This window comes from Strix aluco, chromosome 3 (assembly GCF_031877795.1).
Source record: "Strix aluco isolate bStrAlu1 chromosome 3, bStrAlu1.hap1, whole genome shotgun sequence".
NCBI classification, from domain to species: Eukaryota; Metazoa; Chordata; class Aves; order Strigiformes; family Strigidae; genus Strix; species Strix aluco.
Genome location: NC_133933.1, coordinates 117,141,351 through 117,160,152, shown reverse-complemented (window position 1 = coordinate 117,160,152; position 18,802 = coordinate 117,141,351). Strand labels below are relative to the sequence as shown.

The 18,802-nt window shown below is 36.4% G+C and overlaps 1 protein-coding gene across 2 annotated transcripts in view; it reads right to left on the bottom strand.

Moving 5' to 3' along the window:
• The window catches only part of GREB1 (growth regulating estrogen receptor binding 1), a 58,202-nt gene extending 41,749 nt beyond the window's left edge, over positions 1-16,453 (bottom strand). For both annotated transcript variants that reach the window (XM_074820804.1, XM_074820805.1), the window contains exons 1-6: positions 16,237-16,453; positions 10,976-11,098; positions 10,058-10,234; positions 3,331-3,513; positions 2,872-3,015; positions 1,433-1,558 (exon numbers count right to left, since the gene is read on the bottom strand). In XM_074820804.1, coding sequence (XP_074676905.1) covers positions 1,433-1,558; positions 2,872-3,015; positions 3,331-3,513; positions 10,058-10,234; positions 10,976-11,098; positions 16,237-16,393 — 910 coding nt within the window. In that variant the 5' untranslated portion in view covers positions 16,394-16,453. The remainder of the gene's footprint in view (positions 1-1,432; positions 1,559-2,871; positions 3,016-3,330; positions 3,514-10,057; positions 10,235-10,975; positions 11,099-16,236) is intronic.
• Positions 16,454-18,802: the final 2,349 nt, after the last annotated feature.

Sequence of the window (18,802 nt, the reverse complement as noted above, 5' to 3'; positions counted from 1 at the left end):
TTTGTCACTTCTTGCTGGTCACCATCTTTGGTTTTATGCTATTCCATATTAATTCCTAGAAAATTACTTCTGTACTTTCCTCCTATCCACGTGTAGTTCCAACACATTTGCTTGCAAAAACATAACTTTCTTAGAATTTTTCTAGGAGATCCTGATGATTAATTTCTTGGATTTTCTTTCATTAATTTCTTGAATCTTCTCGTGCACTCCTGCAAACTCCTAGAATGATGTGCTTCCACTAACATTACGTATATCTAATTATCGAGAGTCAGTGGTCCTCCAGGAATTGCTCAGCATCTGGCAGGATTGAGCTATTTCTGTTTCTGGACATGAGTTTGCAGAGGTCGTAACACTATTTGACACTGGCAAGGCTATATCTCCTGGCAGAATGGTTAGTCCCACATAAAATTCAAGACAGAGTAAGAATCTTATATGAAAAAGGGGGGCTAATTTTGCAAAAGATATTAAAATTAAAAATAAACCTGAAGTCTTCAGATCTAGAGTATGATTGTTCACTTGCAAAACCTTACGTAAAGGTTTTCAAAGATGACTTTGTCCTTTAAACTTTTACCACGTGAGGGCAGTATTTAGCCATTTGTTCTACTCATGCTTTCATTTAGTTTCCTGGCATACTGTAACAAAAGTCACAAGATAGTTAAAGCAATACAAAGAATTTTTTATTTGAAAATACTCTTTCCTGCAAATATGTTGATATGTGAAAGTAATTCATCTGAAATAATTTGGCAAGAATATGTTGCTGCATGGAAGAAAGAGATCAAGAACCTGAATGGGCAGAGAAAAAGAATTTGGCTGTGATGCTTGGAGGGAAACCTGGGAAGACTTATTCCAAAATAGAGCCATAGCATGTTTCTAGCCGTAGTGAAGACTAACTTTCTTGCTTAAAGAAGCCAGTGACACAGAATACAGTTTGTGACAGAAAACAGTTAACACAAATCTGATAATATGAAGTGAGGACAGTTTCTTCAATTTGGAGCCAGTTGTCAAAGTCTAGTGCTCCATCCCAAGGTGAACAACTACATAGGAATTACCTTACGAGTGATTACTTATAAATCTTTCTCAATTTCCTTCACAAAACTTGCTGGTGAGATTGATGCAAACTGACACATTCTTTAAGAACCGGGATTCAGAATCTAGTCAGTACTTCTATTAAATGAATGAACTGTAATTATAACGAAAAACTTCTAATTAATAATATGAACTGTAAGAAAGCTATGGCTGAAAACATATAAACAATTTGTTTTCTGAAAATTAACACAGAAAAAATGTTATGGTCAGAAAGGACTTGGAAGACAATAGTCATTTCTATTCATATAGGAAATTACGATCATGATATCATTTGTTCAATGTTTCTATTATACCCATGAAATATAGAATTTAGGGTTATTAAAATATAACAAGTCCATACAAATACCTAACACCGAAGGTCTTGTCAGAGCAGACAGGTTATTTTTCACCAACTGTTGCTTAGGCGATTCTTTGCCGTTATAAACTGCTGAACTGAATGCTGCTGTTGAAGGGGTGTGATCTATGGCTGCAGCTGGGAAGAAAAAACGCAAAATATTTACATTAAACATTTCTAGGTCGAGATCCCTGGTTGATAAATAAACTGATCACTTGATCATTTACTTTAATAGAGACATCAGGATCTGCTTAGAGAGAATGCAATGATGAATAAAACAAACCCAGTTCTGATCTCGTACCAGATTATTGCTGTTTGACTCCCAGTTAAGTGCCTGGGTAAAATCAGATTCTGCAATTAAATACATATGTCAGATCCTTTAGCTTCTCTGCAAGTGGACTCTAGCTCTTACATGAAGTTTACTCAGGAACCAACTAAAAGAGTGAGACAGGTTGTTTAAAATTTACTAAAAATCTCCTAAGCCTCCATTCCAATTTGACACCCTCTTTCCAAACTTCTTTTTAACTCTGCTGCATTAAAAAGACAGGTTTCCTCAAGCCTAATATGCTTGTAATTAACGTAGCTTTTTTCTATATATAACCTTTGACCAAAAAAATGCCAATCTGCTATTATAAAGAGATTGATGATTTGTTCTGGAGGGGTACCAGTATTCCAGATCACAACTATATAATAGGCTTCTATCTCACAGAGAGAATATAACCACAAACAGATGTGCCTCAGTTCTTCTGTGTGAATCTCTGTAACAGTCACAAGACACTAAAGAGCTGTTTTCATTATGAAAAAGCTCAGAGAGATCACTCTAGACTCTGTCATCCATCACCTTTCATTTATGTCAAGCTAATGAAAAAGTAAATGTTTCAGAAAGAATTCTTATTACAGAAAAAAAAAGTTACAGAAACTGATCATTAGTTTGTTTTTTAATATTAAAGCCACTTTTCTCAGCAGAAGAAAAAATTCAAAAGCTTTTCAGCTGATGGCTATATGATGCCTGTGGTAAAGAGGATTTTGGTCATAACATAAAATAGACTGGATCAGAAGAGAAAGCTGAAACGACACTGGTTCATGTTACAGACATTTGTCATCTGTGACCAGGCAAGCAACAACTGGAAGAACGCAATACCTATTCTCAGCAACTTTAAAAATAATGGCTTTTTAAAAATTTTGGTTTGCCTTAGCTATGAGCAAGCTGCAGAACATCTATTTTATTATTTGCTAACCTTTTATGCATAAACCTGAGAGGAAAAAATGAACAGCAACAAGCCTTCAAAGTATGATTGTTTTCTTTTCTGTAATGTACCTCTAAACCTATTTAACTTCTTTTATGTGGTAGTGTGCTTATTTGTTTGTTTTTCCATTCACACACACAAATAGGCATGCACAGAAGAGTAAGAGGACATGGAAACCCCGTATGTTTTCCCTCTAAGCAGTACCTGTTTGTTGAGTCCCAGCTGGAGCACTTGGGTTTGCTGCAGGGAGCGGCTCACTGGCGGTGCTCCCCGAGAGGCCCGAACTTTCTGGCAGTTGGAACAATGTGCTTGAGCAGGTGCTGGATGAAGATTGCCGGCCTCTGAACTCTTAACAAAAAAGAAACTTCTTATCCCCTGACAACAGTGGCATTTGCTTTTTCTCTGCATATTTGATTTGATAATTTCACACATGAATTACTTAGAGGCTACAGCACTGAAAGGGAGGAACTGATGTCTTCAGACATGCCATCCTCATGTTAGGTCAGTGAATTGCTTTTTACAGCTGCTCTAGTAATCACCTAGCTTTAAAGAGCCTTTCTTTCAACTGATCTGTCTTAGGTTTTACACGGACGCCAGTCCCTGCAACAGCTAAGCTTGGATGATGAAAACCAGAGCTTGAGGAAGACAGCTTCATTATCTTACCTGCCCCTTTCCAGCAGATCACAGATCCTTTGGTCAGAGCTCCCTGCGCATTCCTGACCAGATAATACTTTAAGTGTTTCTGTTTCTTGGGCTGAGTGGTCAGTTTAAGATTAATGTGATTTGAGAATTCTGTAAAGTAGCAGAAACCCTTCTTGCCACAGCCAACACAATTGCCAGAGAAGCCTGATAAAATAAACAATACATATAATCCAGTGAGATAGGTGGGTCACTATTAATAACATCCAAACACGACTCCTTCCTGGAGAAAAGCTGTGTATATATATTTTTCAGAGTGAACTTTTTATCAACATTTTCCTCCAAAAAAAATTACATCAAGACCACTGTATTGCACTTTTGTTATCAAATTGCAACAACAGAGCCCCATGTTTACAGAACAATTAAAATAGGCCATATTTTTCATTTTCTCCCACCAGAAAAAGATCACAATTCCTATTTACTACCTACTTGTAAAACATTAAACCAGTCTCTGACTGAAGAACACTGAATCACATGCTTAATCCCAGCCCTATTCAAAACCACAGAAAGTACATCTTCACTTCTGTTTCAGCTTTCATTGAAATTAAACATGAAATTAACTCTCAAGAAATCAAGTATATTTGATCTATTACATTTAACTAGAACTAAGTACCAAGTACCTACTACAGATGCTTTTTTAGAGAGGAAAAAATACTAAAGCCTTCCTGGGCTAATAATGTAAAGTAGCTTTCTCCAATTATGGCTGGACTGTGTTAGCACTTCACAGCAGTTTAAACTATTTATGATTACGGAAACAAAGTGTCTGCAACTTTATAGGCATAGTCCTTGCACGTAAAGAAGCTTATTGTACTCAGGCTTGATGGGGCATTTCCAGGGATACTGCCATTTCCTCTCATTCTGAGATACAGTTTGAGCCTCAAAGAGGGGCTCATGATGGTGATGTCATTATCATCGTAAATAAAAGGCATTCCTTGCACAACTGACTGTCTGCCTTTTGATTCTTAAACAACCTTTTTTTGTCTATTTTCCAAAGTATTTCCTAAGAAATTTTCATCTTGCATCAGACCAATGCAACTGTCTGAAATACTTATTATCTACAAAGAAATCCTATAGTGTGCAATTAGAAGATAATCTTCCACATGGAAATTTTCTCTCTGTTCCCTACATGTGACCTAAAGCATGAAGTTTTCTTCTATTTTAATCATATCTAATGAACATTTTTATGTGTCATCACAGGAACTGAAATGGAAAGGGTATGTTCAGTGAATTGGAAAATGGCAAAAATAAAGGAAATATATTTCACATAACATATGGACAATAGCATTGGAAATAAATAACTGGAGTAGAGGATCAATAATATGGTAGATTAAGAGCCATTTATGAAAATTATTATTTCAATCACATATTTCAAATTAATTTTTCAAATTAATGGTCAATACCTTTTTCCTTCTGTAAAATAGAAGCACTGAAATATAATGCTTTGTAAACACCTGCTGCTTGGTTTACAACCCGAGCACTTTCATTAGTTTTCAAATGGCTCAGAAGAATTTATTAAAAACCTAAGTTCGTGTGGAAATTGGTCTGGTAGCCAAGGGAACAAGTGGCTAACAACTATTGAAAGCTGTCTATTATCTCTCTGATCCTGGTCGGTAGGATGATAAAGGTCATTATGACTCATAAAATCAGGACAAGTCATGACTCTGCAGAATCCCCTGTGTTATATCAGTCAGCACAAAAGCATCTGTCTAACATCACAGAGCCTTCAGTAGCTGCAATAAAAGCAACAACAAAAGGAAACAAAATTAGAATGGATGTGGCAAAAGCTGTAGAGTTTGCATGCATTTTATGCAGATTAAGAAATCATGAAAAATGCTTTTGCTAGTAAATGAAAACTTCCCATACATTTGGCAGCACGCTGAGCATGACCAGCAACACTGCAATTTTTGCCTGGTTGCCACTTACAAGCCCTTACGTGTTTTCTAATACAAGCATGAAGGGACCATTTCCAAAAGTAAAATAGAAGTACCTGTATACTTTTTAGGTTTTTTTCTGGGAGTGTCCAGCCACTTATCAAAGCCACAGGTAGAAATATTTGTTCAACAGAAGTTGGGCAGTGGACATAAAAACTTTTCATGTGCACTTTAGATCAGTCATTATTGGTAATTTTTGTAAATCATCATCTGCTTAAACCAGATTTAGCAATAACTTCTACCTGAAATAACCTTTTGTCCCAATCACATATTTTTAACTCTGTGAGATCTACTGGAAAATTAGTTTACACCACATATAGCATACAGGTGAGGCCTAGTAAGGATTAAACAGATCTAATTCTCTGCTTGTTTTGCAAAGTACTTGGAGAACTTTTAGAAGTTTATTTTTTAATTTTTCTTTTAAGTCAAACTATCATCTTTCCCCTCAAGCTTCCCCAGCTTCTCTGAGTCACGTTAAGAGTCCTTTCTTGCAAGCTCCTGCCAACACCATTTTCGATCCCATTCATTCTGACACTCTCTGATGACAGCCATTGCGTTGTTAATGCAGCTTAGTCCTGACATCACAGATAGAACACAGCATGATCTTATAATTTCAATGAAATAAAATGCTGTTGAATCATTACTCATTGCAGGGCTCTGCCAACCTCACTCATAGCACTTTATGCAGCAGATTGAGTAACACAGAGAACCCAAACATTTCATCATCCTCCTTTCTCTGAATGCCCTGTTCATACGCTATGGCCCAAGGCAGCAGCTGACAGAGGGGACAGCTTGTTTCATAAACAAGCTGCATTAAATATTCTTCCATACATTATAGATAGGACAAAGGTCAGGAGAGTCGGGGCAGCCATAAGGTGACTCAATATATCTATGTCATGGGATTGATTTCACAAGAGAATTAGAAATCAATGCCTGGACTTTAGGGGCTAAAAGTCTTTCACCTTTAGGTCACCAGTGCATATCCCACTCAGTTCAGTAGTGACTTAAGGCTGTTACCCTCTCAAGACTGTTTAATCAGAAGGTCTTTGACTGTATCTGGTATTTTATCATATGCATTTGCTTGAATTTGCTCACATCACAATCATCAACTGCCCATAATTTAAAAAGCTCCTCCACAGTAGGGACCCTGTGCTCAGAAGGAGGACTTTGGACTAAAAGGGTATGAAACCTGACCTACCTTCTCAGTGGGGAAATGGTTCCTTTGGATCAACAGTGAGCTTGTGCTAGGGATAAAGAGAGGACTTCAGGATGGAAGGCTATCCATCTAATATTTCATAATCTAATCTTTCATAAATTGGCAGAAAAATTTCTTTCTGTTTCTCTTTTAAATGAATAACAGGCTTTAAAGTGATGTTAATATTTTTGTGGAAAGTTGGCAGCTTGCTTAAACAAAGAATTATTATATTTTCAACTTTTCAGCAAAAGTATTTATTCTTTTCAGTTCTACTCACAAGAAAAAGCACACATACACTGACAATGCTCCACATTTTCCCCACCTACTCAGTCTCACTTCATTTGAAGACTAAAGTCCTAAATTCATAAAATAAATAAAATCAGTATGGTCAAGCTGAAGAGCTCCATTGTACAAAAACTCACTATTGTTAAAAAAGCCCAGTAGAACATTGCACATTTTAACAGAAGCAGCCACAATATTTTATACTACAGTGTTTTCATCTTACACACAGCTTACAATGCAAGCAAACTAATCTTTTCCTCTGTCATTCTGACCTCAGGGACCCACTGATAAAAAAAAAAAAAAAAAGATTTCTTATTTCCTGCTAAGAAAGTGGGCAGCTGTTTGGTCTTTTGGGAAGGAAAATGATGAGTGAATAGCTGCTTCCTTTACCATGACACACTCTCCTTAAGAGTGAGAATTGGGGAAAAAAAAAAAAAAACAGAAGAGAAAAAACTTTTGGGAGTGGTACATGTTAGCTGCTTTCATTAGGAAACAGTAAATATTGCACTATCACAGAAGTGCTTCCTTCATCTAAGCATTCCTTTAAGTCACATAAAAGCCAAGAAACACCTTCCTAAAGGCAAAAAGCTGAATCTGTTTTGCAGAGTAGATAAACCTGTGATCTAACTTGATTAACAAAATCATATGAGGTATATGCTCAGACACAGAGAACTTTCTGCTTGCAAGAAAAATAGTCTTTTTCAGAAAATGGCATTTTTTTTCTATGGAATAATATGTCAATTGTTAAAACAAAGAAACAAAACAACCTCCAACAGAAGTGACTTTCAAATCACAAGCATATATGCCTTCATGGTGGGACAACTTATTAGCATAATCAATAAATTGGCACATGCCCCAGAGGCATATCAACAGCCCCTAATGGGAACAAGACCATAAGTCAAAAGCTGGCCTGGAAACTACCAAGACATTTCCTGTTTTCTTCTGGAATTTTTGTAAACTCCACAGGCATCTTCACAAACATATGCAGGCAGATCATGAGAAATCAGGAAACTATTGGGTAATTCATTAGTTTCTTTTCCCTTCAAATTAACTGTTTTGGAAAAAATCTACAGTACCACAGTATATTAAGAAAAAAAGCATGAAATTAAGCAAAAACAATGGGGCTAAAGAGTTACAAGTGATGTGCCTGTATCACCAATAAGCCTTACCAAAAGCATGGTATATAATCTGGCCCATGATGATAGCTCATTTCAATTCAAAATGAATCCAATTCTATTTCCCTCTAAACTTAGAAAGGCTTGAAGGGACCACTTTCCATCTTCTTTCAAAAGGTCAACATGCTTGAAGAACAGCCTAAACTCAGAATACCAAAAATAAGCATCCTATCCTGTCTTTAAAAGCAAGATAATAAAAAGAGCTTCCCTTCTTCATATGAAATGTTTTCAACTTAAATTTATCACAAGACAGAGGTCACCGTGTTACACTAATAGACAAGAGAATTTAAAGCAAGAAGGTTCTTTTATCTCACTATGTGTCTGAAACCCTGAGACTATTCATGTCTGCTTCTAATTTTACTTACCCTGATTTGACTTGCGTCAGTGTATGAAAAATTTCTATCTATAGTATGATCTATTGTATGAATAGTATGCTATTATGTCAACAAGATATATGGTGTTTTTTCATTAGATTAGGGGCCAGGAACAATATTTTATTTCCAGCTACCAGATGAAGACTTTGGATCTTAAAGTATGGAAATTCTTTCATATTTAAGCTTGTTATAGAATACATAAAAGTCATCCTACAGAATTAGTAAAATTCTTTGCAAAAGAATGTGATTCACTGGCATTTAACTGTGTAACAGCTGAAAATAAGCATTTAAATGGTTTCAGGAAACTAAAATGTATTAAATAAGCAAGCTGAGGATGCAAGTAGCATAAAAACCTCCCAGTTATGTTCCTGTTGCCTTTTTCTGTTCTTGTTTAGCATGCAATTAACAAATACACTACTTCCTCTCTGCTAACAACCTAAGGAGCTTAAGCTGTTAATAGTGCTAGCACTGAATGACTTGAGTGGTACAACATTCCTGTCTTTATCTTTAAAATGACAACACGTGGGTGATTTACAACCCTCTTAATTCTTTTACAATCACTGGTCAAATGTACTGTGACCAATCCAACTCTGCAACATCACATGAGGGAAGAAGTTACTGTACATAGAATTACGTTATGCAGCTTCACACTACACTGTCATCCCAAATGCCTTGAAGAGTTGCTCAAATTGAGGTAACAACTGAGTTCACATCATATCCCCCAGTCTTTGTGAAAGAAAACTGTTAAAAGACACAACAAATGTTTCCTTTTTGCTATTTATAGCTCAGACTGGTACATAGATATATGATGCAGCATTTTTTGGCTAACTAACTAAGAAAATAATACATAAGAACCTGAGAGTGCCTGATTGAAAAAAGAGTTCTCCCTCCGATTATATACCACTTTTCCCAATATGAAAACTATTCAATTTTAATAACTTTAATATTCAGTTTATTCATTCATATGATTGCAGATCTTCCCCATTTGGGTTGATCTGGATGAGGCTAATGGCCATCAGAAAGGCTATAATAAAAATGGATAGAAGGACCTAGTTTTATGTCAGAAGTTAGACTTTTAAATAGCTGAAAAGCAAGAAACTGAAGTATCCTACAAGCAGTATTATTTAAACACATAGTATTACCTGATTACACATAGAGGAAAAATTTCAACTTATAATAATTCATATTTATTTATATTGTGATAATAGCAAAAAGTCATAGGTGAGGATCCAGAACCCATGCTATTGTTCACAGACAGTGGAGAATATTACTCCTATCTCAAAGAGATAAATCAAAAATGTCATAAATTTTTGTAGTCCAAACCATCATCAAACTGCTTACATGCATATAGTAGCCTGAAAGCTCCACTTGACAGACCTACAGTCTCTCCATGTCAGTATCTGGAAAGCTAAATTAGAGACAGGCAGCAGTTCAACTAGACCAGTTACCAGATGTGCAGTTCCAGGAACTAGGACATAAACCAGTCAGACAACGATTTTAGCCTTGGACTAATGGATAGAAGGTGATGAAGCATTTTTAATGAACTGTCTCACTCTCTATCTTTCCAAAGCAAACATAGCCAGCTCTGAGTTGTTATCTTGTTGTGCATCACCAGTGAGCATTACTGTAGACATGGAACAGAAACAGGATCTGCTGAACTCACTCTGTAAAAAAAGATTAGCTATTAATTATAGCCCACAGAAGAATCCACTTACTGCAATCACATACACTTACCCAAGAGGGCATTGCGCCCATTGTCATCTGGCAGGAATCTTTTATCCACAGCACACACTAAAAGGTGATCAGGTAAATTTGGTGATTTTGCACCAACAAGTAAAAACCCTGATGGTACCTCAATATGTTCATTGGAAATTGAAACCAGTCTCAAATCTTTACCAGCCTGGCAGAAACCTAGAAAAAATCAATTCAATGTATTTTAAGTTGACCAGATTTTTTCATTTAATATCACAATTGTCTTCATTAAAAGACTTCATATATTTTTAATGAAAAACAAAGTTGTATTGTCTGAGGTCAAGGGCAAACTAAGAGATAATTTGCTTTCCTGCCTTTCGGTCAGCCATAAACAGATGCTACCAGTATAATAAACAAAGAAAAATCTGAAAATGTACAGTGAAGTTTCTCTTGATGATGTTCTGCAACCTACATACTTATGGGACTATTTACTAACATCATCATAACTTAGGTCAGACATTCAAAAATGGAGATAAGAGTTCTCAATATCTGGTGAATTTCACTGGCTTTTCCTGTGTTTTCAAATATTTTTTACAGCAACATTGAATGAGGTACACTTTAAACAGAAAAGAGCAAATTACCACATTCATTTTAGCAAAAGCCATGCCTGCAAACTCAAGCTTTTAAAGGTCGCATTGTCTAAACGAACAGAAGTTCTGCCCTCATGCCAGGCATTCCAACACAAATGCTTATCTGACACACTGGGCAAAGACCCTGTCAAGTGTAACAGCAACCAAGAGCAATCCAGCTTTATCTGGGAGGTATTGAACACTGACATTTTTAGGATTTCTATATCATATAGATTATCTCATTCTGATGAATTACAGGGGAAATGGGCCCAATTCTACCTTTTTCCATAGGGCAAATACCTTCTGACAGCATCTGTATTGCATTTCTTACCATCAGTAGTGCAACATCCTTCTGGAGGAGGCTTCATCTGGTAAGAAACAGGAGGACTACTTGATTCTGATCCTTCTTCCTCCTCGTCTTCTTCTTCTTCCTCATTATCTGCTCTGCTGCCTGCTACAAATGATCATAGTATAAATGACTCAGACAACATAAAACATAGGCAACAAAACAATGAATGAACAGGGTGACCCAGTTATAGAAAGTATTACAGCAAACTGGATTCTCTCCTCTTGACAATGACTTTACTGCTGCCAACTCTTAAGGTATTTGTTATTTCCTTAAAGCTCCAACTTCCAGTCATGCTTACAATAGAAAAAACCCTTTTAGCTCCTGTGCAAAAAAAAGTTCAAAAGCATGACCCACCTGCACCTGAGAAAGTAAAAAATACTAAAAGACAAATAAAAAGAAGCCTCAATTTATGTTTTTTTTTAAATTTCATTATTTTTAAGCTAGCCTCATGATTTTCAGAGGCCTAAACTCCTGGTGTTTGAACTCATGCTGATCAAAACAGTGTAACTGTATCCTTTGTTTGTAATATTAAAAGCCAATATAAACCCAAAGTCATTACTTCTTAGCACTTTAGAATGTCCTGGCTGCAGTCCAAGTACAGATTTTATTTATTAGGTATTGACCATGTCCTTGATGTTGTACGGGGGACTGAAGAAACGGTTCCTGCTTGAAACTAGGTTCACCACAGATGATGTGATAAGAATATAAGATAAGATAGATATATATAAGATATATAAGATAATATAAGATAAGATAAGATAAGATAAGAATATAAGACAGATAAGAACACCTAATTCTCAGGCCGTCTGTCTTCTACCAGAATCCAGAGCTCTGAGCAAAGTACTGCCACTCCCTGTACAACATCAAGGAAAGGCAGATGTCTAGGAAGATGATTCACAGAAGCCTATGCATGGACTGTGCTAGTCCAGGAGTCAATACTGAATGCTGGAGAGAAGAATACATGATGTAGGCTTAATTTTTTAGAGGGTTTTAGGTGTTTCTTCTCCAGATTCTCTGCTGTAAACTACTTTTCTGGTGCACCGGCTACCTCAATCAGAATTTTTACCCAATAGCATACTTGTTAAGAGAATTGACCTGCATATTATTGGTGAATGTTTCAGCCTTTCAACTAGAGACTGCTTCTTTCCTTCTTTCCACCCATAGGGCAATAATTTTTTCATGCATTATGCAACAGCTCCAGCAAAACATACTGAGCAATGACTCCATCCCCTCTTATGGCTCAGACACACTCATGGCAAATGGGACAAAGCTGGCAAGCAGAGGAGTGCAACTAAATGGTAAATGGGGAGAACATTTCTATGGACAGGACTAAGGAAAATTTCAGACCAGATCCAGCCTTACATATGACAGAGATAGGACACAAGTACTAAGTGAACCCAGTGGGGCTTATGTCTTCAGCTTCTAGCTTCTTGACTTCTGTAGGGATATGCCTGCAGCAAATACAAAGAGCTTTCACTGACAAGATTGCGTGATGAAGGGTTGCAGGTACATGAGGATCAGCTGTTTGGACTTGGGCAAGTAAAATAGCAGTTAGGCTCCTACGTTACTTCGTTGATTCAGCTTTTAATCTTGAAACAGAAAAACAATGAAGCACACTGCAGTCATCCTCCAAAGCTGTGTCCACTTGACATACTCTCTTTGCTTCAGCTGATTTTGGACCAGGCACTCAGAATCCCATATATTCATCAAGGATTTTTGTTTTCCTATGACCGTCCTCAGAATATGTTTTTATTTTATTGACAAATTCTTGTAGAATCAGCTAAATAAATACTACAGGATAAATAAGAATTAGGGAGAAAGCTGAAGAAAATAAATCTGGAGTATGAAGACTTGTCTCTAAAGGTTATTAATACTTACACCCCAATCTAGAAGAGGATTTGAAGGGTATATTTACTTTTAAGTATCTAAACATCAAGCTTCAGTCCTGGTGCACACAGATAAGGGCAGAACATTAAACATCACTGTTTTAAGGACGTAGTCTAAAGACAAAAATGCTGAAAGTGAACAAAGGGAAAAGTGAAGCTCTCAGTCTTTGCTGTTTAAGTCAGGGGTAAGTTATGTGTTCTGACTTAACCTTGACTAACATCCAAATGCAATGCAAAAGGGGTGAATCAGGCTCTCCTCTCTTTCCCCACACTCCCAGCCATGAAGTTCCTTCCTTCCTCTTTGTGCCAGCTCTGACACTTACTGGAGCCTGTGCTGAGCCATCCCAGCTTGCTAACTCAGCAAAAAACAAAGCAAACAGAAGTGACTTTTTTTTTTACTGTTTTTATGTATTAAAGTAGCTCAGTGAAAGATTCAAAAAAATGCCAAAATTGATAAAAAGGGAGAAAATGGGAAGATATGGCTAGCAGGAGTGGGGGGAGCAGTGTGTGGGATTTTCCCCTTTGGGCAGCGGTAAACTGTTAGGTTTGTTCAGCCATAACAGGTAATTTCACACTAAAAAAAAAAAAGGATACAGACAAAAAATGGAAGTGGAGACTAAAAAATAGGACAGCTACAGCACTCTCAGGTCAAAAATGAAAAGAGTACAAGAGCAAATATGTACCTATAATAGACAAGAATGACCTGCTGTCACCTGTAAAGGGCATCATTAGGGTTTCTGCTGCTTGTTTTTAAAAAAAACTACAATTTCTGCTTCCATTTTACTTTTAAAGCAGGGCCTCTTCAAAGAGCTCTACATTTGCATGTGTCTGTTACACATCTTCTCTTATTAAACAATCCCAACAGAACATACAAACACTCAAAACCAGAGACAAGATGGTGACAAAAGTGGACTCAGTACCATAGTTCTCATGTTGTATGTTACAGAACTAGGCAGTCGGCTGATGCAACTTGATATAGCTCCATTAAACCAACAAACAGACATACTGCAAAGATTTTGTCCATATTTTATTAAATTTAAATTTATTCGTAGATACCATAAACACCATTATTTTCTTTAAGCAGTTCTTTTCAGTTCTCACAAAGGATTTATTAAACCTTTATGTTATACAGTTGTGATTAAGACATTTTACATGGAAAATTCTTCTCTCCTTAAGGTATAAATATAAATTAAGTTCTGGAAATATTTTAATATACATACAATTTTTTCTCAGTGGGACTATTCATAGGGCTGGTATTATCTGCAAACAGCGTCAGGGCTTAAATGAACAGCCACAAAATATATTGTATCCATGAACAGACAGCCTCCCTTAAATGCAGATCAGGGAAGGAACCAGTTAACCACAGACACAAGGGAGCTGCGAAGTTCACCTCAGAATGTGGTGCTGCTACCAGGTGCCGAATACAACAATACTCAACAAACAATCTCATGGCAGTGAAGCCAACTGCCACACTGCTGCTCTGCATTGCTTTGCCATGCCATTTCCTACCCTTGACCCACTGAAGTCCCAGTGATATTGGTGGTATAGGACTTGGATGCTATCAGAAAATTAATGCTTGTCATTAACTTTTGAAATCAGCTTCACACCTCTTTGGCACAAACACAACACATAGGCTAAAAGATGGCAAAAAATAACAATGAGGGGGGAGGATAGGGGCTTATACAAGACCCCAAGGATGGGCTCTCTGCTTCAGATGGGTCCTGGCCCTCAGAGCACAGGGATTCATGTAGCTAGAAGTGGAAATTTTAATGTATGATGAGGCTGGAGTACATGATGCCAGCTTGCAGACCTCTCCCACCTGAGGAACAACCTATGAAAACTCTATTACAGGTCCCTTCAGAGATTCCCTTGTCTGAAACTTTCATGAAAGGAATGTTCTCTGCCAGGCTGTTGTGAGACTTTTAATTAATTACAGTTGAATTCTGTTTCCATTAACTGCAAAGAAAACAGAATCAGCCCTTCAAGGTTTGGAAAGTTCTTTGAAAGCCTTGAAAGAAAGAAGTTACAGAAGCGTGAAATTGTGCTTTTGTTCCTGAACAATGCATCTGCCTCTGTAGCATCTTTCCCAACTGATGTCATAATCCATTTTGTGACATCACAGCTGGTTGCTATGGAAAAGTTTATGAAATCCTCATAGAAGGGTGTGATAGAAGGATCACACTTTATGTAGGGAATAAGCAGCATATATATGTAAACAATGAATGTATATTCATTATTATGTCCTACATTAGAAAAAAAAAAAAAAAAAGACATGACTATGTGTGAGCTGTGAGCAGATTTACTTTTTCAAGAAATGTTTTCTCAGCTGTTACCATGAGGTAATAGTAAAGAGTTTAATCTCTGCAAAATACTTTTTATCTACTACTATTTGGGCTGATTTTTTTTTTCTGTTACTGTAGATTGTTAACCATTACGCATTTTTCATTACATATATACCTAAGCCATCTTTAGCAAAGTATGACAGGGAAAGTAAACCTGGTCAAAAGATGAAACACCATCCTGGTGACAGAATGGCTAAATAATGAAATTATTAAAGGTAACTTTGCACCAACATGCCAGTGTTCTTCACACACCAGTAAACTCACCAAAAACCGTGAGACCACTACACATAACAGCACACCAGAACACCAAATTGTATCATTAGTTTGCTTATCAGATCTATACAGTTCATCTAAACTATACTAGTTTCAAGAAAAAGAAAAGACTGAGCAAATGAAAGTCAGAAAGCAGGCTTCTCTAAACGGACACAAAAATTCAGTGAGAAATCCCATCTGTTGAATACCAACTTGTGCAGCGTTTATGAGAGAACACATCCTAAATTTTTACCTTTGCAACCACAGAATAACTAAAAATATTATGCCCAAACTAATTATAAACCTTCTTAAAAGCTAAAAATATTTCTGCTGTATTTATTCACAATGAAAATCAGTTCTTAGCATATATCTTTTAGAAACATATCATGTGTTTACCATCACTTACTGTATAACTTTCAGCAGTGTATGATAAATTATAGGATAACATATTTATGTTCCAAATCTCCAAAGATTTCTCTACACATTTAATGGAACATTTCCTAGTACTTCAATTTATGTATATTGATAAATCTGAGCAAGCAAGTGGCTTAATTTTGTCAAAATGAAAGACAGTGTAGTTTGTATTTTTAATCCAATTCTAATACATATATATATATATATTTGTAGATCATAAAAAATCCAAAGAAAAACTTTAAATACTTTTGGTTTTCTGTATTCTGATTTGAAATGTGTGTGCTGAGCCTTGGGAGAGCAAACAGCAGAATTGACTTTAAGCAGAAATATAAATTCCACTATTTCCTACCTTCCAGTGATGACAGTTGCTGTTCAGCTTCCAAATACAACTGAGAAAAGATTGGTCTGGGAACTAAGTTGTTTGAGCGGAGAGAGGCCTCAATAGAATTATGCAACACTTCTTCAAACCGTGTTGTCTTGAGCTGACCAGCGTAAGAATTTCCCATCTTCTCAAAAAAAAAGAGACAAGAAGAAAAGAAAAAAGATATTTCAATTTTAGCACTCAGAACTCGATCACTGCATGTTGATGTCAGACTACAACATTTCTCATGAAAGAGAGAAGCTTCATTGTCCACAAAGAAAGGCAAAGGAAAAGAACATTGACTGCAGCAGTCACTAAGCAGATCCTGCTGGTAAATTACAGGAAGTTATCTAAATGTAACAGCTTTCTGTAATTCAGCAGAAAGGCAGCAAGCTTTGACACCTTCTTGAAGATGTGGCTAGAAATCTGATTCGAGTAATTCCTTGGTTTATATAGCAATTGAGAAGATGCATTTTCAATAGTCATCTGTTAAACAGCGTTTCTGTTTTATATTATTTGAACAGAATAAATGCTAAAGGAGCTGGGGAATTTGCACAGTTTTGTGTATTTATGTCTGCATGGCCCATCATGGCTGAAAACTCATGGCTAAAGCAGTTCAACATATCTTTAGAGGTGCTGCCTTGTAAATAATGGAGCATTGCTGTAACTCAGATATTGTGAAATATGACAGCTTTTCCTTCTCACCTTAAACAGTATTTTTCCCTGTAAATATGCGTTTTTGGGGGTTTTTTTAGAAGGAGACATTATCAATTATCTATTTGATTTTGCATTTAATTATTAGGACTTTACTGTTAGTGAAACGACATAATTTATTAATTCTGTCATTGAGGAGTCAGTCTATTCCAGCTGAATATGTCACATACTTAACTGTCGCCTGCTTTCCACAGTGAATACAATGAACTGGTATAACCAAAAGCCATGTCAGCTTTCTTTTCCTATTACAAAGTAGCTCTTGCCCTGGGCCCCATGTCCTTTACCTCCTCAAGCAACTGTGAATAGAAAGCATGAAACGCTTCCTGTTTGTGGCAGTAATTCCTAAACACTGAACAGCCCCTCCTCAGCACTGGGTACTGCCTGGGAAATGAGCCTGTTGAGAAGCATCCTGTAGGAATCAGTCAAGCAAAAGAAAAAACTACTGTGAAACCACATACTGCTCTTGATGGAAAAGGGCTTTGAAAGGAACAACATACAAAGCTGACAATCTGGATATCTTTTTATGACTTTGTAAAGCATATTTTACATATATAATCATATTTTTGTATACTTGTATCATGTTAATACTACATATATAGTATAGTTAATACTATATAATATAGCATATTGATATTATGTAAATGGTATTAATAGCAGCACAATAAGAATTATAAAACAATGCAGGTATCAATTAAGAACATGATCTAGATTAAAAGCAGGCACTAGTGACAAAATATTCGTGTACATACACAAAAACAAACAGAAAAGTTGCAGTGAGTAGTACTGATGGTGAAGGGTAAATGGGAAGCTGCAAACCTGTTCTGTGCTAACAGGGAAGTGAAGATGCATCTTCTCTTCTAACACAAAAAGCAGATTACAGTTCCCTTTCTGCACTGATAGGAACCCTCTGGCTCCTCTTGTTTTAAGTACCTACACCAAACACAGCTGAAGACAATGAGAAAAGCCTGACATCAGTATTGTCCTTAAAAAGCTTTATCAGAGGTGTACGCAGGAAACCCAAGGTCAAGCACTGAATTGAATTATATTAAATGCTGTTTCTACTCAAAAGCACTAGAAGATGTTCAGTTCTAATTCTAATCTATCTTTCACCATTATATTACTGTCAGGTACCTTGAAACAAGGACAAATAATTATCAAGATACCTGACAGATACCTATTTAATTCTTTGTTCTTTTAAATTCCTTCCTATATTATGAACTCATATTTTCTCTTGTTAGGTTGGAGGCATCTGGGGGCTCAGGGACATATCTCTACATTTTCAGGGGCAGGTACAATATAGTTCTACATGACTGTTCATCACAGTCTTGAAAGTCTGGACTAAAGAGAAATAAAAATTCATGAACACACTCTCAACATGTTAACATTCAAAGTTACACCTTCATGTATGGAAACAGCATTCAGCTATCATCCATTCCACACACTTTTTTACATAGACTGCTTTATTTAACTACAGAGCCAAAACATGAAAAATTTCATATAACATCCAAAAGACTTTTTGCACTTAAAAAAAAAAAAAAAAAAAATCACTGACACAGCACAAAGAGAATATCCAGAAGTTTGACTGCAGTGGCAGAGGTTTGTCTTACAAAGGGCTGGATGCTACTTGTTCTCAACATGACCATGAAAAGCAGACTGGTCTACCTGTTTTGCAAACTTATGTACTTCTTGAAAACATTCATTAAAGCACATGAAAAATAGGAAGTTTTTAAATTCATCCAGTGTGAGGCAAAACATTCTCAGACAACTTGGAAGCACTATCAGACAAATAGGCAGGCAGATTGCCTTATGCAATGAAGACTTACTTGCTCTATTGATGACT